This window comes from Manis javanica, chromosome 4, assembly GCF_040802235.1.
Source record: "Manis javanica isolate MJ-LG chromosome 4, MJ_LKY, whole genome shotgun sequence".
Taxonomy (NCBI): Eukaryota; Metazoa; Chordata; class Mammalia; order Pholidota; family Manidae; genus Manis; species Manis javanica.
Genome location: NC_133159.1, coordinates 128,774,114 through 128,797,247, shown reverse-complemented (window position 1 = coordinate 128,797,247; position 23,134 = coordinate 128,774,114). Strand labels below are relative to the sequence as shown.

The window sequence follows — 23,134 nt, the reverse complement described above, 5'->3', positions numbered from 1 at the left end:
GGTCTCCCTGACCCTACTGGTTCAGTATTTATTAGCCCCTTCTGTATGCCGATACTGTGCTGGGTACCAAAGGGAAGAGATATTTCATGAAGTTGGTCATCTACTTTGGGCCTAGGAGTAAATCACAAGAGCAATGGCAGAGCATCTGGGAGTTAAATCAAGGGGTAGAAAGGGATCCAACAAATAGCAGCACCATCCCCCCTGAGGAGAAAAAGGGGGGAAGTCAGGATGCTCTGACCTCCCTGGTTCACCAGACTGAGACACAGGGATCATGAACACTTCCTCTTATCAATTCCTGGTGCCCACTCGTGGCCATCTGGGGAATCACACTTTGCCCGGGACAAGGTCATGCCCTCTCACAATGTTCAGTCCCTTCCCAAAGCATCTTCTCAACCTTCCTGGTATACCCGCAGATCTGATACTCTTCCCACTGGTTAAAAAAATATCTTAGAACAGACACCACCTGGTTACTCATTACACATTTATTGTACATTTTCACAATCTGGATGCGTCACAGAATTGGGGGCATGGGGTGAGGGAAGGGGGAGCAGGGGACACTGGGATAATATGGGGTGTCTAGAACATAGCACCCCCATCCCCAGCATCTCTTCCTACCCTTTCACACCACAACTTAGATCTCCCTGCTCCCCCTTCACACTGAAACCTTGAGTGTGGGGGAAGTTGGGGGGGTCCCCTCCAGTGGCAGGTTAAGGAACTGCACCCTCAGACCCCTAAAATTGTGCCATTTAAAAAGACCTTAGACCTTTCCTCTCTCAACTTGACCTAAGGAGGAGACAGCTCTCTCTGGGCTTGACCATCCTGGAGAAGGGTGAGAATCCCTATCTTCCAGCCAGCCCCATACATACATTGGCAGTTACTAGTACCCCCCCCTGAACTCAGAGGGGGGCAGTCAGAGGGCTGGGCAGTAATGGGGGCAACACCCCCCAAATTGGGGAGGAAAGTTTTCAGTCCAACCCCCAGGAGGGGTGGGACCAGAGATTTCAGGCAAGAACTGGGGATTCTCTGCCCTGCCTCACTCCTTTCCAAGGCAGTGATGACCCCACACACTGGTAGCCACTTCTCCCGAGATCAGATTGTGGCCAACCCCCAACTCTCCTAGTGGGAGGAGAAGGAGGCAAATCAGGCAGATGAGAGGGAGGGAGACCCCATGGGAATGTCAGTTGAGTGCCCCACATGAAAACTAGGGAGCAGGAATGTGGGGAGAGACTCCAAGTGCAGAATTATTGGTCCATCATAACACACTGAACTCCAAGACACTTACACATCAGCTGGGGGAAGGGAGAGGAGGGGACAAGAGGTTTGGAAAATGGGGTAGGGGAGGCAAACTGGACTAGGGGCTAGGAGGGAGTGTTTCTGGGGGCCAGAAGAGCATGGCTTCCCAAGAGCCCAAGCTCCCCAACCACCTGCAAGTAATGTCATGCAAATGAAAATGTGATACAAAGGACCAATGGGAACTAACTCCTCAGTAAAAAAAAAAAACATGGGCTGAGAGAATCAAGTTGAGTGATAGAACAAAAATGAAGGAAACCAAAAGGGATGTCGGTATGCAAATGATTGCTAATTAACATGCTGGAAGCTCCCAGAAGACCTTGGGATTCTTAGGACCAAGTGGGGCCAGTCTCAGAGCCTCCCAAGGATACAAAAGAGATACACCACAAGAGGCCCGGACAATTCCCTTTTGTTTTGGTAGAGGGGAGGGGGATATGAGGAAGGTGAGGGTAGGAGGAAGGTCAGCTAAATCTAAGGAGAGGAAGAGGGACTGTTGCATAGCAGATGCAAAGGAAGGAACTTGGGGCTGGTCAGGAAGAGAGGGACGAAGGAAGGAAAGAGAAAGGAGGTGCTGGGAACCTCAGGAAGGGGTGTTAAGGACAACCGGAAAAATCTTCTAGTAATAAAACTACAAACAGACCAAATATATATAATATTATATATGTATAAATAACAGCTGGCTATTTACAGGGGGGCGCACACACAGACACACACACACGGATCCAGGGGAGGGGGGCTGGAAGATATGGCTGAGAGGTGGAGGAGCAGCTGGGGATTGGGGGGGAAGAGGCCCTTCTCTGGGCAGGGCAGGCTCCTCAGGGGTTTAAGAGCTGAAGTAAACTGTAGAGAGGGAAAGAAAGAGGAGGAGAGGGAGAGGGGAGAAAGAGAAAAAGCAGGGTGTCAGGCCTGGCCCTGCTCCGAACCTCCCCACTCCCCAAATGGCTGACATCCCTTTCCCCTCTCAGCTTTGGTTCTCCATCTGTAAAGCAACGGGGCTGGACAGGTGGGTTCCAAGGTCTGTTCAACTTCATGTATAGTCCTGGGGCCAGACCCCTAATCCTCTGGCCCTCATAGACCACAAGCTCTCAACCAATGGGGTGGTTGGCTCCCCAGCCATGTCTCAAGCCTGAGGGGCTTTCCTGCTCTCTCACTGCCCAGTTCCAGGGTTCCTACACTGGGCTCTCAGGCCCAGAGTCCTGAAGGGAGCACTGATGAACCACCAGAATTCCAGTCTCCAAAAAATCCTAACAGAAATTGCCCAGAATCAGTCAAAGTGAGGTTAAACAACATGAAGGCTTTGGGCTCTGGATGAATCAGAACTGCCATTGGCAGTGATACATGCTTTTTGCTGAATAGTATAAACTAGGTTAATGACCTTCAAAATTCCAAATTACGAATGGAAACCTCTCCAGGGTAAGGACTCTAGCCACTTCCACCCGACTCACCGATGATGATGATGAGGATGATAGCGCATATCACTCCCAAGATGATCATCATCTGGGGGCAAGAAGAGAGGGTAAGACAGACCATGATACCTCAGTTCTCCTATCTGCCCTCCAGCCTGCCTCCACCCTTACCTTGAGGTTTTTCCACCAGTATTTGCGCTTGAGCTTGGCTGCACTTGTTTCAAATTGGGAGGCCCCTGCCTGTAGTGCATCCGCGCGGTCGTCCAGCTCCGATAGCTTCTGGTCCCGCTCCAGGACCTTGTCCACATTCACCCTCATGATGTCCACCACCTGGGGGAGGGGCCCACGAGGCAGAGGGTGTGTCAAGGCCTGCCTCAGTGAGGGCACTCTTCCATCACGAGCCCACATAGTGTTGCCAGGCTAACATGCTAAGGACACACACAAATCATGCCTGGCACACCTGGGGACATGCAAGGAGCACATATCAGGGGCATGCTGGTAGCCAGGCATCTCAGATGTCACAGCAGCACCCTCTATTTATTGAGCCCCAAGCAGCCTGTCACCAGAGTACATCTGCCCAGGCTGAAACACCCCAGGCTAACAAGGCTGACTACCACCCCAGAGCCTTTCCAAGCGCCCACTGACAGGGATGGGGCATGATGTGTCTTTGTTTCAAAACTCATAGATGTGAACTGCTATTATCTCCAACCCAAGATGGGCCCCACACCAGTTTGCCAACTCTCAGGATCTTCCCCACACTGCCTTTGACCCCGCCCCCCGCCCCCACTCACCTCATCCACCTGGGCCTGGGTCTGCTGCAGTCTCCTGTTACTGGTGAGGTTTGGAGGAGGCGCAGGGGGGCCTCCCTCCCCAGCCGGGGCGGCAGGGGGGGCAGTTGCTGCAGTAGCAGACCTGAGGGAAGGGACGAACTAAGACCCAGAGCCTGGAACCTCCGGCCCCGCAGCCAGGGCTCCGCCCATACGCCTGTCCATCCATCCGTCCCTCTCTTGCATCTACCCGGGAGGAAGGCCATCCGATGGGAGCCTGGACTCAGTCAGGCCCCGCCGCAAATAAGCTGCGTGACCTTGAGCGAGAGGTCCCCCCTCAACCTCCGGGCCTCTGTTTCCCACCCTGTCAAATGAGGACGACCTCACAGACACAGTCCGGAGTCGACCCGAAAGAACAGGAGGCAGTGAAGACGGGCGGAGCGGGCGGACGCCGGGTCCGCTCCCTCCTGCGGCCATAGCCCGCGCGGGCAGCCCGAAACGCGAGACTCTCCAGCTGCCCGCGCGCAGTCACGGGCGCCGGCCTGGCCTCGGGATGCACGGGCGCTGGCCGAACCCCGGGTACCCCGAGGCGCGCTCCCAATGGCGGCGGCTGGCGCAGGCAAGCCCGGTGTGGGCGCAGGCGGCCGACTCACATGGCGGGGGTAGCGAGCGGAGGACTTGGCAGCGGCAGTGATAGCGGAAGCGGCAGCGGCGGCTTGCGCTGGCTCCGACTGGCGCTGGCTGCCCGGGACGGGAAGATGGCGGCCGCACGTCACCCACATCCGGGCACTGCGGGCGGGGGCGGAGCGCGGCGGGCGACTTGCGGGAGCGGGGCGGCGGGGGCGGAGCCTGACGGGGCAGCGCGCTTGGCGCCGCGGCGCCGGCGCCTCCTTCGGCCCCCGCGAGCCGCAAGCCTAATGGCTGCGGCATTTGCTATCCTCACCGCTAACCGGGTCTGAGCATCACTGCCCTCGCAGCCATCCCCACGCCTCACTTTGCCCTCAACGGCATCCCTCAGCCCCAAACCACGTGCCAGCTCATCCGTGAAACCTGTACACCAGTCCACACACCACGCAACCCAAGGTCTCGGCCTGCACGCAAGTCACAACGCCTGGTGACCCGCCTTGGGCATTTGGAATAAGCTGGGGTGGGAAATAAGAATGGGCAATGCGAAGAGCTGGGAGCCTGCTGCTGAGGTGGACTGGAGTGATGGGAATTGGTCCCCAGCCCCTCGGCGCCCCGAGTGAGATGTCTCGAGGAGATTAGGGCCCCTGGCTGCTTAGAGGGTATGAAAAAACGGAAGAGGAGCCAGGCTCTATCCCCCTAACCAAGTCACTGCAAAGTGTGTGTGGGTAAAATTGTAATATTTTCAGAATATCCCGCATGGTTTAGGACATCTGCAACATCAACAGGCGCTCAAGGGTGGAGAAAGTATGGCTTTAGTGTATTTGCATCATTCCTCAGGGGTGGAAAGAAGTTCACCTCCATATCAGTGGGTAATTACCTAGGCACGGAGGGCTTATCTGTACTGAGAGGTAAGGGGAGGATCGGTTTTGCTGCTGCTGGAGCAGGAAAAAGAGAAGGCCCCGAACTGAAGTTTGTAAGCAATAAACGGATTTTAAAGTTTATTTCTACTTTTGCGGTTTTTAGAGGTATTGTGCCCCAGGATTTCCTTTCCCCGGACTTACAGTGTGGAAACTGCTTCTTCTCACCACTGGGTTTCAAACCAAACTTGGCAGGTTAGGACCACTGAGCTGGGCAAACCTAGGACCCCAAGGGAGGAGGGCACGAGGTTGTCCCCTGGGGCTCCTTCACGTGGTGCTTGCAGACCAGCCAAAACCTAGTTCTTCCTTTGCGAGTTGGGTCAGCTTCCTGGCTGCAGGAGGGCTCAGCCTCTGATCTCAGGCACAAGGTCTGGGCAAATGGACAGAGCTTTTGTTTTTCTTTGGGGAAAAGACAGTAGGCAAGAGTAGCACCTGCAGTACCCAGGTATATTGTGCTAATTTACATGCTTATTAGGCTCATATGAGTGACCTTGGACAGGTTCTGTCCCATCTCTGGACCTAAAATATATTACATAATGTAGGCACTAAATACATATTTCTTAAATGGCTTGATCTGGAATTTGGTAGGAGGAGATTATCTACAGCCCCTTCTATTCCTAATGGGTGACTCTTTAGGTCCTCTGATCACCCCAGCAGCTGCTCCCACCAACCTAGCTCCTTCCCAGCGGGCCTGGCTCTACAGAGAGGAGAGATGGGACCAGGTGAGCTGCCTATACACTGGGGGGATCAAGGAAAGCCTCAAGAGTGATGGAGGCATCTTCACTCTTGGGGAGGCCTGACCACTGCCCTCGCAGCCACACTCACACTTCTGCCACTTGCCCCTGTTGGCATGGGATACTCACTGCATACTGGGAAGGGTGCAGGGGAAGCTGGTGGCCTTGGTCTCTGAGAACAAGTAAGAGCCAACTTCTTCCCTCTGTCACCCAGGCTTCCCAGGGCCTCTGGGTGTGAGAACCTCCCCCACGCAGTACCCCACTCCCTCCCAGCAGAAGCCTGGGGAGTGGCTCTGTCACCAGAGGTGTTTCCCAGCTGTCTTGGGGAGGTAAGTGAACTAGGAGCACATATTGGGTGCTCAGCAGAGGTAAGATGACATGCTCTCAGTTCCCTTCCTCCCAGGAGCAGCCATTTCCCTGGTCCTTGGGTCCTTGTGCAGATACAGAATGTCTGGGTGGCTCAGCCTATGTGAAAAGGATGTAAAAGAACAGTTTTCCTCAGGGTCTTACAGACTGTTGTGGGGTGCTAGTTCTTGCTTTCTGGCCCTGAGACTACTTTGTTTTCTAGCCAAAGAACAAAGATGCCATATTCCAGGCTTTTAAGGTCAAAAGTGCAGTGTCTGGGTTTAAGACAGGGAAGGTTGTAGGAGGTGCAAACAGGCAGAGGCCACCTCCAACACCCCACACTAGCAGGGGCATAGCTAGTGGAGGCACAGAAAATATGTCACTGTTTTAGGAGTTATCCTTGTTTTCCCAACACCCAAGTATAGGGGACATGGAAGGCATAGAACCCAGAGCCGAGTCCATGTGGGTTGGAAAGTGGGCATATTGCTATTGGATCCTGGGGGCAACAGCAAAGTAGAAATGAGGGCACATATGATCCACAGATTTATCTGAGAGGACTTTCACTGAGCAGCCTTCCCACCCACCCCACCTATGCTGGGGTGCTAAGGGACTCCTCAAATTTAGATCAGTGTTGGAGGCAGGAAAAGGGATGGGATGACTGAGTTCACCTGGAAATAAATAAAAGGATGTTTTCTGCAAGCAGGTAGAATGGAGAATAAATACAAAGGTAAGTTGAGCTAAAGAAAAATAAAGTAATATATTTATGTCACAGAGACTGTGGCTTCTAGGTTTACCTGCGTCATGGGTTTGCAGCCAAATCTCTGGGCCCCATTCCCAAGGCTCATTCAAAAGATGTGGGGGAGGTGGCAAGCTCAATTCTTTACAAGCACGTCCAGTGATTCTGATGTAGGCAACACGAAGAAAACCTTTAATAAAGGTTTTAATAAAGGGTTTCTTTTATTGTATTTTCCTCTTCTAATAGCTTAACTAACTAGATGTTGGGATAGAAGGGAGCTGGGTCATTCCCACACTGATTCATGAACTTGGTCCATCCACATCAGTCAAACCTGACCAAACTAGTAATTAATTTCAGAGACCTTGTGTGTCCCTCAACACATCTTGTAAAATACCTTCTAATCTGGAACAGAAGCATGCCCTTGGGAATGTTGAAATGGGGATTGAGGGGCTAGCCACACCACTATCACAATCAGCTATTCAAACCCTATGACCTCTGGCTGAGTTCTGTCCAGAAAGGTTTGGGGTCTTCCTGCCAAGCCCTGGGATCCTGGAGGGAAGAGAAACTATCAGAGACCTACTATGCCAGACATGTTACATGCGTTACCACACGGGCTCCGTTTTTTTAAATTACACAAATAATGTGATTGCATTCTCCTTGCAGAATATTAAAACATTGGACATAAAGCTGAGTGAGGTTCCCTTGACCACTCCCAACTCATTTGTGTTTTTGTTTTACTTTCTGGGAAGTTTAATATATCCTTTTTTGGGGGAAAATTTGTTGATAGGTGGTGGCAGGTTCTCTCAGGCCAGTTTTTTGAGAGAATATCCTCCATTCTCCATTCCTGCTGATATGTGTGTTTGGGGGCAGGGGCTAGATCTGCAGCTGTGGAGGCTCCCGTTTCTAGCCTCAAGCCACACCTCTCCTGGGTCTGGTGTCACCAAGTCCAAAGCCTCCTGAAAGTGAGTGTGCAGAGGGGTGGTGTGTGTGACTCAAGTGTGAGAGGTAGGGGAGCCCCAGGAGTCTCCACACGTTAAGCACAGTGTCTCAGCTCCCCCCTGTGCTCAGCCAGGCCCTAACCCAGGGTCTGGGGACTTCCATAATCTCTGAGCGTTGTGTCCTGACTCCCTTTGCCCTGCTTGGCCTGGCACCATCCTTCTCCCACTGCCCAACCTCCAAAGTCTTGTCAGAGTCTTGTGTCCACTGCTGTCTTCTTCTGAGTCTTTGTAGATTTATGCCTCTTTGACACCTCTCCTGTTATTTAGTTACATTTTGGAAGGGAAAGAAGACAAATCCTCATGGCCAATCTTCCACATTTAACCAGAAGTCTTAACCACAGTTTATTTAACTAGTTTTTCAAGGACCAACTTTTAGGTAGTTTCCAATTTTTTTGCTGTTACAGCAGTGGTCTTAGGAACATTACTGTAAATGCCTCCCATGATCAATCAACCCTCATGACAATCCTGTGAGGTAGGTATTGTCTTGATTTTACATTTGAGGAAACATTGAGGCTCAGAGAAATGTCTTGATGGGGGCTTTTTTTATTGGTTCATCAACCTTTTTTCACATGTGGAATGATAACTCTTTAAAGTTTTTGTATACATACATAAAGTAGTATCTTTTTAATCTGTGTAGTTCTCCCTGCTCAAGTACCATGCACAGTACCAGAAAGAAGGCAGAAAAATGAACAATGAATGACAGTGAACTATGGTCTCAGTGAGGAATGTTTTAAAAAAGAATCCAGCTTAGTGGGCAAATGGTTGCTAATGGGGACTCATAGGCACCTGTTTGAAGTGGATGGGTTTGGGTAGGACCCGTGTGCCCACTGCTCCTGTGAGGACAGCCCTGTTTGGGTTGATGAAGCCCTGATCCTTTGCTACCAGCAGGGCAGGCGCAAGCCTCAGGCCCCTGGGAGCACAGTACTGTGGGTGAGGATAGTAGGGAGCCACATGCCAGAGCCCAGTGTGGGCAGAGAAGACATAGGCAGAACAGTCTTCTGGAACTGGGAGTCTGGCAGGCCTCTTGGTCCCAGATCCTCATTCTGTAACCCCCATGCATGAGGGACTCACTGGGGTTTACAAACTCCTCTATTTGGTGTGTGGGGTGGGGTGGGGGTGAAGGTTGCCCTCCAAACAGTGTGGTTAGCAAGAAGCCACCATCTTCCTTATTTCCCTCCATAATCACATGCCCAGCTCAGAGCCTGGCAGGGAGAAGGTGCTCAATAAACACTTCTTGAATTGAGTCAATGGACTTGGCCTGACACCAGGAGACCTGGGTTCTAGCCCCACTCTCCCTATCTGTGTGACGTCTTGAAGTGGATGGGTTTTCCTTGGGCCTCACGTTCTTCATTTGTTAAATGGATGCTCTTGCTTTCTACAATGCCAGACACTGTGCTGGCATCAGGAGCTACCACACAAACAAGAAAATACATCACTAAAAGAGCATGTTTGGCAAATTATACCTCAATAAAGCTGGGGGGAAAATTGTGATCTTTGATGAACATAATGATCAAGACACTTGCCAACACAGCTAAAACAGATGTGAACCAAAGAGGAGAATCTGATGGCTCACATAATTGGAAACCGCAGACGTAGGTGCTTGCGTGAGGTCGTCAGGGATGTCTTTCTCCCTTTCTGGTTCTTCTGACTTCTGATTTAGTTTCATTTCCAGACAGGACATAAGCAGCTGCAGGCCTACTTCCTTTTAAAATGTATTCGTTTGTTTTTTTTGTATGTGGTTCAAAAGTCCAAAAGTTCAAAGGAACATATGGGGGAAGCCTCTCTCACAGCCATTCTCCCAGCCACCCAGCTTCTGCCCAACAACCAGTCCTCCCTCTTCCCTTTGCTGCCTTCCAGAAATGTTCAGTGCACAGTTGTCCACTTTTTCACACAAATGGAAGCAAAATACATTAACTGCTCTGCAACTTGCTTTTGCCACTTACCATACCTTGGAGATTGTTCCATAACAGTGGAAAAAGTTTGCTTTCTCTCTGGCCACATTAACACTGTAACATAATTTAACCAATCCACTCTTGACATTTAGGTTGTTTCCAATCTTTTGCTAACACAGTAAAAAATCCAGAGTGATCAACACATTCCCATTTCATCTATGTGCAAATATTCAGAGGGTGTGATGTTGACCAATCAATCTTGATTTTGATGGATATTGCCAAATTGCACTCTGTGGATGTGTTATCAAATTTTACTTCCACCAACAAATGGGTGAGGCCTGTTTACTTAAACCCATACCCTCTCAACTCTCTATAAAACTTTTTGATCATTACAAATGTAAGTTTAACAGGATTTGCATTTCTCTTATGGTAAATGAGTTTAGGCATCCTTTTATATATTTGACACTTCTTTCTTGTTTTTAAATTGAAGTACATATAATAATGCACAAATCTTAGTGTATGCCTGGATGCATTGTGACATGGGTGTACACTCATGTAACCATCACCTAGATAAAGATATCAAACAGCCTCCCTTTCTCGCTAATTTTTCCCCCTTCACTTACTTCACCTATCTCACCTCATTGCTATGGTATTTCTTGAGGGTCTTTGAGAATTCTTTATATTTCCTTTTCTGTGAAATGTCTGCACAACTTTTTTTGTACATTTCTCATAGGGTTGTCAGTTGTATTTTTCTTACAGATTTGTAGATTTTTATGCATCAGAATTAGCCCTTTCTCTGCAATATGAATCATAAATATTTTCCATAAATTATCATCCGTCTTTTAACTTTTGCTTAAGATTTTTTACCATGTACACGTTTTTTATTGGAATATAGTTGATATAGTCAACAATCCTTGTATAAATTTTGAATCCCCCAAAACTTAACTAATAGCCTACTGTTGACCAGAAGTCTTCCTGATAATATAAACAACACATATTTTGTGTATTATATGCTGCATTCTTAAAGCAAGCTAAAGAAACTGTTTTTTTTCAAATTATTGCATATCTCCAAAAAAATTTCAAATGTATTTACTGAAAAAAAATGTAACTGGACCTCCACAGTTCAAACCTGTTGTTAAAGTTAACTGCATATTTAAATACACATAAACAAAAAAGGAAAAATCACTAGGGATATCACAGAAATACAAAGAATTATGAAAGAATACTATGAAAAATTATATGCTAACAAACTGGATAACCTAGAAAAAACGGAAAACTTTCTAGAAAAATACAACCTTCCAAGGCTGACCCAGGAAGAAACAGAAAATCTGAATAGACCAATTACCAGCAAGGAAATTGAATTGTTAATCAAAAGATTACCTAAGAACAAAAGTCCTGGACCAGATGGTTTCACTGCTGAATTTTATCAAACATTTAGTGAGGACCTAATACCCATCCTCCTTAAAGTTTTCCAAAAAGTAAAAGAGGAGGGAATACTTCCACACTCATTCTACAAGGCCAATATCACCCTAATACCAAAACCAGGTAAAGACTCCACCGAAAAAGAAAACTACAGACCAATATCCCTGATGAATGTAGATGCAAAAATACTCAACAAAATATTAGCAAAACCGAATTCAAAACTACATCAAGAGGATCATACACAATGACCAAGTGGGATTCATCCCAGGGATGCAAGGATGGTACAACATTTAAAAATCCATCAACATCATCCACATCAACAAAAAGGACAAAAACCACATGATCATCTCCGTAGATGCTGAAAAAAGCATTTGACAAAATTCAACATCCATTCATGATAAAAACTCTCAACAAAATGGGTATAGAGGACAAGTACCTCAACATAAAGGGCATATATGATGAATCCACAGCCAGCATCATACTGAACAGCGAGAAGCTGAAAGCTTTTCCTTTAAGATCAGGAACAAGACAAGGATGCCCACCCTCCCCACTTTTATTCAACATAGTTCCGGAGGCCCTAGCCATGGCAATTAGACAACAAAAAGAAATAAAAGGCATCCAAATTTGCAAGAAAGAAGTTAAACTGTCCCTGTTTGCATATGACATGATATTGTACATAAAAAACCCTAAAGACTCCACTCCGAAACTACTAGATCTAATATCTGAATTCAGCAAAGTTGCAGGATACAAAATTAATACACTGAAATCTGTTGCTTCCTATACACTAACAATGAACTAGCATAAAGAGAAATCAGGAAAACAATTCCATTCACAATTGCACCAAAAAAAATAAAATACCTAGGAATAAACCTAACCAAAGAAGTGAAAGAGTTATACTCTGAAAACTACAAAACACTCATGAGACAAATTAAAGAAGATACCAATAAATGGAAACACATTCTGTGCTCCTGTATAGGAAGAATTAATATTGTCAAAATGGCCATCCTGCCTAAAGCAATCTACAGATTCAATACAATCCCTATCAAAATACCAACAGCATTCTTCAACGAACTAGAGCAAATAGTTCTAAAATTCATATGGAACCACAAAAGACCCCGAATAGCCAAAGCAATCCTGAGAAGGAAGAATAAAGCTGGGGGGATTATGCTCCCCAACTTCAAACTCTACTACAAAGCCACAGTGATCAAGACAATTTGGTACTGGCACAAGAACAGACCTATAGACCAATAGAACAGACTAGAGAGCCCAGATATAAGCCCAAGCATATATGGTCAATATATGATAAAGGAGCCATGGACATACAATGGGGAAATGACAGCCTCTTCAACAGCTGGTGTTGGCAAAACTGGACAGCTACATGTAAGAGAATGAAACTGGATTATTGTTTAACCCCATACTCAAAAGTAAACTCAGAATGGATCAAAGACCTGAATGTAAGTCATGAAACCATAAAACTCTTAGAAGACAACATAGGCAAAAAATGTCTTGAATATAAGCATGAGCAACTTCTTCTTGAACGCATTTCCTCAAGCAAGGGAAAAAAAAGCAAAAATGAACTCATGGGAGTACATCAACCTAAAAAGTTTCTGTATGGCAAAGAAGACCATCAACAGAACAAAAAGGCATCCTACAGTATGGGAGAATATATTTGTAAATGACATATCTGACAAGGGGTTAACATCCAAAATATATAAAGAACTTACATGCCTCAACACCCAAAAAGCAACTAACCAGATTAACAAATAGGCAGAGGATATGAAGAGACAGTTCTCCAAGGAAGAAATTCAGATGGCCAACAGACACATGAAAAGATGCTCCACATCACTAATCATCAGGGAAATGTAAATTAAAACCACAATGAGATGTCACCTCACACCAGTAAGGATGGCCGGCGTCGAAAAGACTAAGAACAACAAATGCTGGTGAGGATGTGGAGAAAGAGGAACCCTCTTACACTGCTGGTGGGAATGTAAGCTGGTTTGGCCATTGTGGAAAGCAGTATGGAGATTCTTCAAAAAACTAAAAATAGAAATACCGTTTGACCTGGAAATCCCACTCCTTGGAATTTACCCAAATAATACAACTTCTCAGATTCAAAAAGACATATGCACCCCTATGTGTATCACAGCACTTTTTACAATAGCCAAGAAATGGAAGCAATCTAAGTGTCCATCAGTAGATGAATGGATAAAGAAGATGTGGTATATAGAGACAATGGAATATTATTCAGCCATAAGAAGAAAACAAATCCTACCATTTGCAACAACATGGATGGAGCTAGAGGGTATTATGCTCAGTGAAATAAGCCAAGCAGAGAAAGAGAAATACCAAATGATTTCACTCATCTGTGGAGTATAAGAACAAAGGAAAAACTGAAGGAACAAAACAGCAGCAGAATCACAGAATCCAACAATGGACTAACAGGTACCAAAGGGAAAGGGACTGGGGAGGATGGGTGGGTAGGGAGGAATAAGGAGGGGGAGAAGAAAGGGGGTATTATGATTAGCATGCATAAGGGGGGGGTGGGAGAAAGGGGAGGGCTGTACAACACAGAGAAGACAAGTAGTGATTCTACAACATTTTACTATGCTGATGGACAGTGACTATAAAGGGGTTTGTGGGGGAGACCTGGTATAGGGGAGAGCCTAGTAAACATAATATTCTTCATGAAATTGTAGATTAACAATAACAAAAAAAAGGGGGGGATTACTCCCTGATAGGATAAAATTAACTGTAAATCAACGAGTAATGCATGCTTTAAATATCCTTAATTTTGATCATTTAAAGGGTGTCAGATGATCAGCTAAGGAAATACATTTTTCTGATAATATTCCTTTCTCTTAAAAAAAAAAAAAGCAGTTCCTGTGTGGTGATCTCCAATAAGTTCTTCACAATGGTATAAAGGGCTTATTAAAGTGTGGGCAAAGGGTTTGTTTGTGTTTATATAGAGGATCAAAGCCTAATTTGGCTACCCAGAAAACGAATTAAGATACAATATGAAGAAGAGCTTCCAACATCAACATTCTCTGGAAGAGTCATTCCAGAAGATGATCATCAAAAAACTTCAACAAAGATCCTAGCACTGTTGCAGTTGTAGCTGCATTCATCCCACCGGTTCCTGGACTTGCCATTGGAATGAAGAAGGAGACATCTAAGCTGGCCTGTGCATACAGTAAAACAACAAATTTGACTGGAACCTATACTGTCGGAACTCAACCAAGAATTAGGAGAAGTGCAAGTTGTAGCACTCCAAAATCTTGCGACCATAGACTATCTACTGTTAAAAGAACATATGTGATGTGAACAGTTCCCAGGAATGTGTTGTTTTAATTTGTCTGATTTTTCTCAAACTATTCAAATTCAGTTAGACAATATCCATCATATCATTGATAAGTTTTCACAAATGCCTAGGGTGCCTAACTGGTTTTTTTGGTTTCACTGGAGATGGCTGGTAACTGTAGGTCTGCTTTGGTTATGTAGCTATATTCCTATTATGTTAATGTGTATACACAATTTAATTAGTAGTTTAAAACCTATACATGCTTATGTTACTTTACAAGAAGATATCTCAAAGAAATAATCAATCTTCCCATGTTTTCTTCCGTCTGCTACTTCTATAGCTTTTCTTCTTCCTTCCTAATTACAACCCTTAAGTAGAATTCGTGCTCCATATCGAAATTACTGAGTATCATAATTCCTCCAAGTAGTAAAGATACCTCAAGACAAATGCTGGGCATAGAAGCCACAGGGCATAAATCTGCAAAGAAGTAAAAAGCTAATCTTTTCAAACAATATTGCTTCTCTCTCACTTACAAACTTTACATTTCCCTGTATGGCCCCGGAAGATGACTGGTTAGCCAGAGATGGGTAAGATTCCTCAAGAGAGGAACAACCTAAGACAGGCACAGTCGCAGGGGGGCCATCAGGTGAGAAATTGGGGATCAAAAGAGGTGAGGCTTAGAACCTCACCCCCCGTTTTGAGAGAAATCTTCTGCATCCGTGGATGTTTTGTTGTCCTTGTCTAGCTTGGATTAATACTTAGTCTATAGGCACGCACCTGATCATCTACATTTGCCCTCTTATAGCACTAAACTATGTTTTCTACCTTTATCTTGCATCTACCTACCACTTCAGCATTTTATTAAAAATAAAAATTAAAAAAAATAATAATAAGGGAGAAATGTGGGGTTCACATATAAATCAAGTATAAAAATCAAACAAATACTCATATTTGACCTGATTGTTTATAGTTCATAATGCGGGATCAAAACCAAAAGTTTCTGTGATGACTGCCCTTGCACTGTTCACCATGTAAGAACTTATTCACTATATAAGAATTTATTCACTATGTAAGAACTTGTTTGTTATGCTTCAGAAGATTGGAGACTGTTGAGAATTAGGCTTGGGGTTGATTAATGATTGTGCATTGAGTCCCCTAAAAAAAAAAAGTACAAACTTCCTGTTACAAAATAAATAAGTAAAAGGGATGTAACGTACTTCTTGGAGTATAGAGCCAATAATATTGTATTAACTTTGTATAATGATAGATGGTAACTAATCATTTTACGGTGATCATTTTGCAATGTACATTAATGTTGAATCATTATATTGTACACTTGAAACTAATGTAATGTTGTATGTCAGTTATACTTCAATAAAAATGCTTTTTAATTTAAAAATAAAATAAAATAAAATACACATGGAACACCTTAAAAAATAAATAAATAAAATTACTTAAAATAAAAAGGTAAAAATGTCAAGTGTTCTTTAGGTGCTTTCATGGTTTTATTTTTTTACACTGTAGTCTTTGTGATCTACCAGAAATATTACTGTCAGGTACTGATCCATATTTTTCTCCAGATGTCTACTCAATTGTTCTACAACCTTTATTGACTAATAATCTCTTTTCTCCACTGATTTAGTTTTTATTTTAAAATCATCTATTTTTAAGTTGTAAAAAATACATAAAATTTACCATCTTAGTCATTATTAAGTGTACAGTCCGGTGGTGACAAGCACATTCACATTGCTGTGCGACCTGTCTCCAGAACTCATTTCATCCTGCAGCGGAAACTCTCCACCCACTGAACACTGACTCCCCACTGCCTCCTCCCCTCAGCCTCTGGTAACCACCATTCTACTTTCTGTCTTTATTAATTTGACTACTTGTGGTAGTTCATATAAGAAAAATTAAGCAATATCTGTCTTTTCATGACTGGCTTATGCTGATTAACAAGCTACTAATTTCACTGTAAAATAGAAACCTATTTGGCGAAGATGCTAATTGGCGAAGCTTTTGGTGTTGACTAAGAGCCAGATAGTTGAAGTGCTTGTATTAGCTACTTCTGAAGTGTGGATGAAGGAACTGTGGTACAGAGAGATTAAATGACCTGTTGCTGATCACACAGCCAGGAAGGGTACCTGGTGCACTTGGAACCCAGGGTTGCCTCCCCAGCTTGCTCCAGTAGTCTTTGCCCAAGACTAGGGCTCACATGAGAGCCAAGACTTACAAGCGGCATCTAGGTGGTTGAGACAAGAGGTGGATGAAGTCACCCAAGGAGTAGTGATCACGAAGGTTTAAGGAGCAAGTGGAGGAATATATCTCAGGTAGTATGTTCCCAGTGATTGACCTGCTGTAGATAATCAATATTTTTAGATAAATCCAAGATTGGCATCCAGAATGATGGGAAATCAACCAGGAGAACTATTTTTCAGAAGCCAAGGGAGAAAAAATTTCAAATGGTGAGTGGTCAACATATGCTGAAAAGAGATCAAGCTAAAGTGTGAAGAGTAAACTTCTTTTAGGCACAAGTCAATGGTGAGGAGCGGTTTCTTGGGATAGTAGAGGCAGGAATGTGCTGGTAAATGTTTAACAACCAATTCTCCAAAAATAGTATGCATTTATGTACATATTTAACTTTACTTTGAATTTTACTGATATAAAGGATGTGTAACAGAATTTACAAATAATATATACAATATTCTTTAATGTAAATTCCACTCTTGTACCCATGATTCCATAAATGGAGTTGTATCCTAACTACAAATCTAGTTCCAACATGAAAGTCGGTCGATATTTTTATTTACATTTTTGAATAACACAAAAATGAAACAATGAAGATATGTTGAAACTTCCTCAATGACTTGAGTGATTTTTTGCTGAATCTGGTAAGTTTTTTCAAATCCTGGGAGAATATTTCCCTGATTTTTTTCGTGCTATTCACAATGTAACAATTACAGATAGGACACTTTTAAATTTAATCTGCATTATTAACATTTTCTTCACCACTATCTTTGATCTAGACAATTGACAAAGCCTGATATTTAGTGCTTGTCAATTTCTGCGGTGTAAACCAAGACCAATTTCAAACTAGCAACTTGTTACCTCTGAGTTGGGAAGAGATACACAGTAGTACATCTTTTTGTAGTATTTCCACCATACAGATAAAAATAAATATAAATAACCTCAAGAGCATATAATAGTAATGTGTAGAAAATAATCAGGAAGGAAGGAATTTTGAGTATTTATTGCTGTTTTAAAATATTATGTTTAACTGTAAGTTTACATTATTTAATTTCTGATAATAGGTGTGTTTAACAACTGGTCTACAACGTCTCTGAAAAACAAAGTCAGCTTTCACAAATGCGTGGAGCAAACCACTGGGTGGGGATGAAAGTCACACTGCAGTGGGATGTAACTTTCCTAATCAAAGCTGTAACCATGGTCAGTAATGTCCATCTGCCTTGACTCCTGTAAAACCTGCTCCCCTACTTCTCTGCTCCAGCCACATTCCAGGATCTCACTCAGACTGCTTCTGTAGGAACAATCCCTACTCCATAGCATCTGTAAGTCTCCTTTGCAGCATTTACGACAATTTGATATTACATTACTCTGGGAGTACTGGAATTGTTTCTTGTCCGTCTGCGTGATCATAACTGCAATGGTCATATTCATATATTCTCTCAGTACTCATTGCAGTGCTTTGCCTAGTGTTCAGTAAGTGTTCATTGAGTGAACGCTCAGGATGAAGGGCTGTCAGAAGGGATAAGACAGCTAGAAAATGGTTATGGGTGTGTGAGGCACACCTGAGAGGCACTATCAGAAAGCATCTTATCTCCTTGGATGCCTTTATGCTTATTTGGAATGGCCTGGGCCCCGTGATTGAAGACTCAAAGTATACAGGGAACCTTCCCTAGGAAACATAACTGAGGACATTCATCCTGTGTTAACGTAGAACAGAACTTTGGAGCCTTACCATTTGTTTCATAACCACTAATTGAATGTTTCAGTAATTTTCTTTTTAGTATGTTCTTGGCATGTGCTAGCACGTAGAAACCGGGTGGTGTTCTTAAACCACTGAACAAGAAACCAATTTTTCTAACGCTAGACGTTCTTCAGAAATGAGCCCCAAACAACGTTCTTATACAAAATAAAACGTCTTAATTTACACACTCTACACAAACAAAACTACAAGCCAGATCGTCAGAAAGAATCAGACAGGAGCAATCAGGGTGTTGCAAATCCTGATTACGCAGAGACGCTAATCACGCATCATGCGAACTCCAATCATCATGTTCCACTCTGTCCTCCCAGAGGAGAAACAGGTAAGGATTATCCTACCTGACGATAAATCTAATGTGCAGGGTATTCAGTACTCAGAAAGAAAGCTTCCGCTAAGAGCTAGGGTGAATATGTAACGTGTTTCCCCGAGCAAACTAAATTATTTAGGTTCTTCCATTTCTGTTGTTACATTTATTTGTAGGTCTTTTAAAAGTTTCTTTTTTTCATTTGGCTGACAAAAACGGATAAGCCATTTCCTCCCAGAATGCTCCACTCATCCACAAGGAGGGAGTCGTAACCATTCACCCAACTTTATTTGCATACGTCCGCCCACTCCCTTCCGCCAGACGTCTACCGTAATAACCAAAATAAAAGCGGTATGTATTATCTTAGTCTGCAAGGCTGCAAAACAGCCTTGCGTTTCTCTAGTAGTTTGGCCACCCTAATTCTCCCCTCAAATTTTATAAGTCTTGATCTTACTCTAAAATATATTGTATTACAAAAGACTAAATAAAACACTGATAATCCCAGACTCGAGAGATAATTACCCTGACACTAACACTGCCATCCTCCACCAAATGTAGTTTTAAGAGGAAGGCTGAAGCCTATGCCTTCCTTCTTCCAGGAACGGTTAGTCAGTCCCTCGTTCTTCCAGCCTTCACCGTTACGTGTCAGTCATGAAGGTATCAGAAAGGTTTCTTTTTCAGCCCAAACACGCTGACGAATAATGCTGTTTCAGTGATAGCTGGGAGGGCGCTGCGGAAGGTAGGTGATGGGTTCAGGGCCCCTCCCAATAAAAATCCCCAAATCCCCAAACCAGAGACTCCACTTTAAAGTGTAGAGGGGTGTTTCGGGGGGGGGGCACTTCAAGGCTGTAGGCTTGAGTGGACTGGGTATCTCATATGTGTGGTAAAATACTGGGTGGGGGAAACCTGATTTAAAACAAACCTCCTTCCCCATCCCCAAGCACTGGGTGCTACCTACCGTACCTGCAGAAGACAAAAATGTACCAGTATGAGGTGCATTCCCAACGATCGAATATAAAAAACGATAGGGCCACAGATGCACTACAATGAGCCCCGATAGCTTGGGGACACACCAGGGTCAAGGAAAACCTTTGTATCAATAGGTGGTGATGGGCCAGAAAAGGCTGGTGATGTGGGTGGTATCTGCACTTGGGTTCACCTCTTGCTCCCTCACCACACTGCAAAGGCCAGAGCTGGCAGCCCTGACTTCTGAGATTTAGGACAGCCACGTGAGTAGCGGCTTAAGTTGAACCTGCACAGCTGGGACCCCAGGCTACCCACTCTACATCTAGGGGCCAGCCTGGACCCTTCAGGGGAGGTAGGAGTAGGATCCCCATCTACCCCAGGCACACATGAATGCTCACAGTGGCTTCATACACTCTACTGGACTCTCCAGTGCCCTGGTGTTCCCCATCCAGAGCCTTCCCTGATCCCCCTTTCTCATTCCTCTATCTGAGTTTCCATCGTGTTGCACATCTTTGCACACTCCTATCACACAGGGCTTATCACAGAGAATTACAGATTTCTCTGTGTGTCTGTGTCTTTTGGGATATTCAGTGCCTGGTGCAATAGCAGGAGCTTAACAAATGATCGGAGATTGTATTAAATCGTTCACATTGCCCAAAAAGATCTCTCAACTGGAGAGATTCTGTTTGCCAGCTAGGACAGATGCTACTGTGCCAGAAAGGCCTAGTTAGATGGCTGGAGGGAGTCGTGATGGAAACGGGCGCTGTGGAAAAGGTGCACAGACAGAAAGGATACAGATGAGGCTCTGGGTGCTGTTGAACATGGAAACTCCTGAGAAGAAACCGGCCAGCTCCACGGCAAAGAGGCCTAGAGTGACAGAGAGCGCTGCCACCAGCCTGCAGAGAGGAAGGGAGGTTGGCTCAGACCTGGATTTCTAAGATCCCTCCACTCCCACTACTGTTTAACTGTGACCACCATGTCCCGAGTGCTCACTGAATGTCCTGCTTCTCGTACTCCTCGGGGGTGAACGTGAGGGGCAGGCAGGCCTGGATGTTGCTGTCCTGGGAAGCAAGGCAGAGAGGAAGAGAAGTGAAAGAGGGGCGGGGCGCAAGGCAGGCCTAGAGTCAGAGGGGTATGGGATGATCCCACCGGGAAGGCCTGGGGAAGGGGAAAGGTAGGGCAGGCTGGGGCTGGAACCACCCAACGTGGGAATGGGAGCGGGAGGAGAGTGGCCAGGAGTCTTACCCGGGACCAGAATAAGGTGATGACGACCACCAGATGCGCCAGGAGCGTCAGGAAGCGAGAGGGTACGAGCCCTGAGATACGGCCCATGGCCGCCAGGTACAGGATTACCACCTGCAGCAGAGGCCGTGGTCTCCGTGGCTGGCAGATCAGGGATGGCCACCCCTCAAGTCTCCCAGGCTAGCAGGCAAAAATTCGACAGACCCTTCCTTCCCGCTCGCGCAGGCACCGCCCAGTTGCCTTGGCAACCGCGTGAGCGAGAGCGCTGACCGGATCTCTGATATTCTCGCGAGAGAAGTAAATTCTCGAGCCGCAGTGGTCCTTCTGAGGATCGCCGGTCTAGAGGCCGCTGCCGAGTGGTTTCTCGCTGCGGAGCTGTCTGTGCGGTTGTGGCGCGGCCCAGCACCGCGGAATCTGCCCATGCTGGGCCGCCGTACAGGAACCTCCCTGCCCTAGCCCGGGGCTGTCCACTTCCTGCAGGTCCCTGCTACGTTGCCCAAGAGACCCTCCTAGTAAGAGTTGCTCCCCAGAAATCGCTGTCACCGCTACGCCAGTCTTGGGCATCTCTATGGCCAAGGCGTGGACGCACTCTTTTTCCCTCCTCCGCATCCCTGTAGCTTCCCACTGCCCTCAGCCGGAAGAGGCGAAAGGAACCGAACGAGGAGAGGTGAATGTCCTTAGATTGTTCGGCTCTCATTGTCACGAGTCCCTGGTTGTCCGAGGACCCCAGACTGGAACCTTCCTTGATTGATTCCCGCCGACCCGACTCCCCAACTTTGCTCAGTTTGGTGAGGGATTTGCAGAATGCAGAAAACGGACGGCTTTCTTGAACTGAGATGTGTTTGAGACGCGTGTTTTGGGAAGGGAGTGGACGACGGGGGTGGAAATCGGTGGGGAGGAGAATGAAGGAAGGGAATGGAACCCTGTGTCCCTGAGAGGCAAGGAGCGGTTGGCGACGCAGACTATGCTCGGATTTCCTTATCTCTTTGAGGTGTGGGCAACCGACTTTGCCCAGCTATAGTCCAAGGACCTCTTAGTATCAGCGACTTCACTGACCTTTGGGTCTCATCGGAATCCCTGCAGAACGGAATGTTTTCGCCTGAGCTCATTGCTCACAGCACCTGCCCGCTTACCAGATTGTCTCTCTCCGTATTCACCATCTCAGTTCTTTTAAGCCGGTGTAGAGTACAAGCCCAAAGGACAATTCGGATTTTTTCATTCATTCATTCATTCAACAAATAACCATTGATCAGTTAGTATAGTGGGCTGGGCTCTTGTTCTTGCCCAAAAGACAGAAGTCTCTATCCTTGGACTTTATGTTCTAGTCAGAGAGATGACAACAGATTGCAAACAAATGACAAATTCGCATTGTAATAGGTGCTATAAATAAAAAATGTAAAGGAAAACAACAGAATAACATGGTCGAGGATAGGCTCTTTGAAAATGGCTCATCTGTTCTTAAACTTCGTTTCAGGAAACTTGGTCAAAATTGAGAGGAAACCCGTTTCTCTCTTCTAGGCCCCCAGTGTAATAAGTGGATTTACTTTTTCTAAATGGGAAAACATTCAGAACTCAAGACTATCAAGAGACAGTCAAAAGCTGGTTTTGTTTAAGTCATTAAAGACAAAGAGTGAACTCTTCCAGATGAAGAGAGACTAAAGAGATGTGACAAGTTTGACATGAGAAATTTACTGTGTAATCCTAATGGATTTTGAGGGAGAAAAATAAACTTTCTTTTATCTTAAAGGACATTTGTAGAACAACTGGCATCTAAGCTAAGGTCTCTAGCTTAGATAATAGTGTTGTATCAGTGTTAATTTCCTGATTTTTTATGATTCTGCTACCTTTATGGAAGGGAATGCCCTTGTTAGAAAATACATACTCAAGTGTTTATAGGTAAAGGGACATTATGTGTGCAATTTACTCTCAAATGATTTGGAAAAAAATGTATGTGTGTCTGCAGAAGTAGATAGACAATGATAAGCAAATGTCTCAGTGAAGGCACATGGGAATTCTTTGTATTATTTTTGCAACTTTTCTGAAATTAAAAAATAATTTAAAAGTTTTTAAAAGTTTTAAATGGTAAGCTTTTAAAAGGTTCCCTCAGATTTTATATATTATCATTGAAATATTAAATTTCTTTATAAAAATAAGGAGTGATTAGGACTGATGGTCCCTAAATGT

General features: G+C 45.0%; 2 protein-coding genes and 1 non-coding gene across 6 annotated transcripts; all 3 read right to left on the bottom strand.

Moving 5' to 3' along the window:
- Positions 1 to 463: 463 nt before the first annotated feature.
- Positions 464 to 4,272, bottom strand: VAMP2 (vesicle associated membrane protein 2). 2 transcript variants are annotated; one of them, XM_017680422.3, is made up of 5 exons: positions 4,117 to 4,272; positions 3,488 to 3,608; positions 2,868 to 3,026; positions 2,736 to 2,787; positions 464 to 2,130 (listed from the first exon to the last, which is right to left on the bottom strand). In XM_017680422.3, coding segments are annotated over exons 1-5 (351 nt in total). In that variant the 5' UTR covers positions 4,119 to 4,272; the 3' UTR covers positions 464 to 2,113. The 2 variants fall into 2 exon arrangements, with proteins under 2 accessions (XP_017535911.1, XP_036882913.1); XM_037027018.2 differs by lacking the exon at positions 4,117 to 4,272 and adding an exon at positions 3,714 to 4,110.
- Positions 4,273 to 6,658: 2,386 nt separating this feature from the next.
- On the bottom strand, positions 6,659 to 21,190 carry TMEM107 (transmembrane protein 107). Of its 3 annotated transcripts, none has more exons than XM_037026869.2 (5): positions 20,954 to 21,190; positions 20,702 to 20,769; positions 20,504 to 20,604; positions 19,706 to 19,802; positions 6,659 to 9,228 (listed from the first exon to the last, which is right to left on the bottom strand). In XM_037026869.2, exons 1-5 carry the CDS (start codon positions 21,038 to 21,040, stop codon positions 9,222 to 9,224), a joined length of 360 nt encoding a protein of 119 aa, XP_036882764.1. In that variant the 5' UTR covers positions 21,041 to 21,190; the 3' UTR covers positions 6,659 to 9,221. The 3 variants fall into 3 exon arrangements, with proteins under 3 accessions (XP_036882764.1, XP_017535887.1, XP_017535886.1); XM_017680398.3 differs by lacking the exon at positions 6,659 to 9,228 and adding an exon at positions 18,639 to 19,472 and having other exon boundaries at positions 19,701 to 19,802; XM_017680397.3 differs by lacking the exon at positions 6,659 to 9,228 and adding an exon at positions 18,639 to 19,472.
- Positions 18,648 to 18,783, bottom strand: LOC118974081 (U8 small nucleolar RNA). Its single transcript, XR_005063662.1, has one exon. It is a non-coding gene; the product is annotated as a U8 small nucleolar RNA (small nucleolar RNA).
- Positions 21,191 to 23,134: the final 1,944 nt, after the last annotated feature.

Excerpts from the sequence above, each read along its gene's own strand:
- VAMP2 (XM_037027018.2), bottom strand. The coding sequence starts at position 3,940 with ATGGCCGCAGGAGGGAGCGGACCCGGCGTCCGCCCGCTCCGCCCGTCT. Across the intron at positions 3,609-3,713 it reads TCGGATGGCCTTCCTCCCGG|GTCTGCTACTGCAGCAACTG; the intron begins GTAGATGCAAGA and ends CCCTTCCCTCAG. Across the intron at positions 2,788-2,867 it reads ACTGGTGGAAAAACCTCAAG|ATGATGATCATCTTGGGAGT; the intron begins GTAAGGGTGGAG and ends TCTTGCCCCCAG.
- TMEM107 (XM_017680397.3), bottom strand. The coding sequence starts at position 21,040 with ATGGGCCGTATCTCAGGGCTCGTACCCTCTCGCTTCCTGACGCTCCTG. Across the intron at positions 20,605-20,701 it reads TACGAGAAGCAGGACATTCA|GCTGGTGGCAGCGCTCTCTG; the intron begins GTGAGCACTCGG and ends TCCTCTCTGCAG. Across the intron at positions 19,803-20,503 it reads CAGCACCCAGAGCCTCATCT|CTATCGGGGCTCATTGTAGT; the intron begins GTATCCTTTCTG and ends TGTGTCCCCAAG.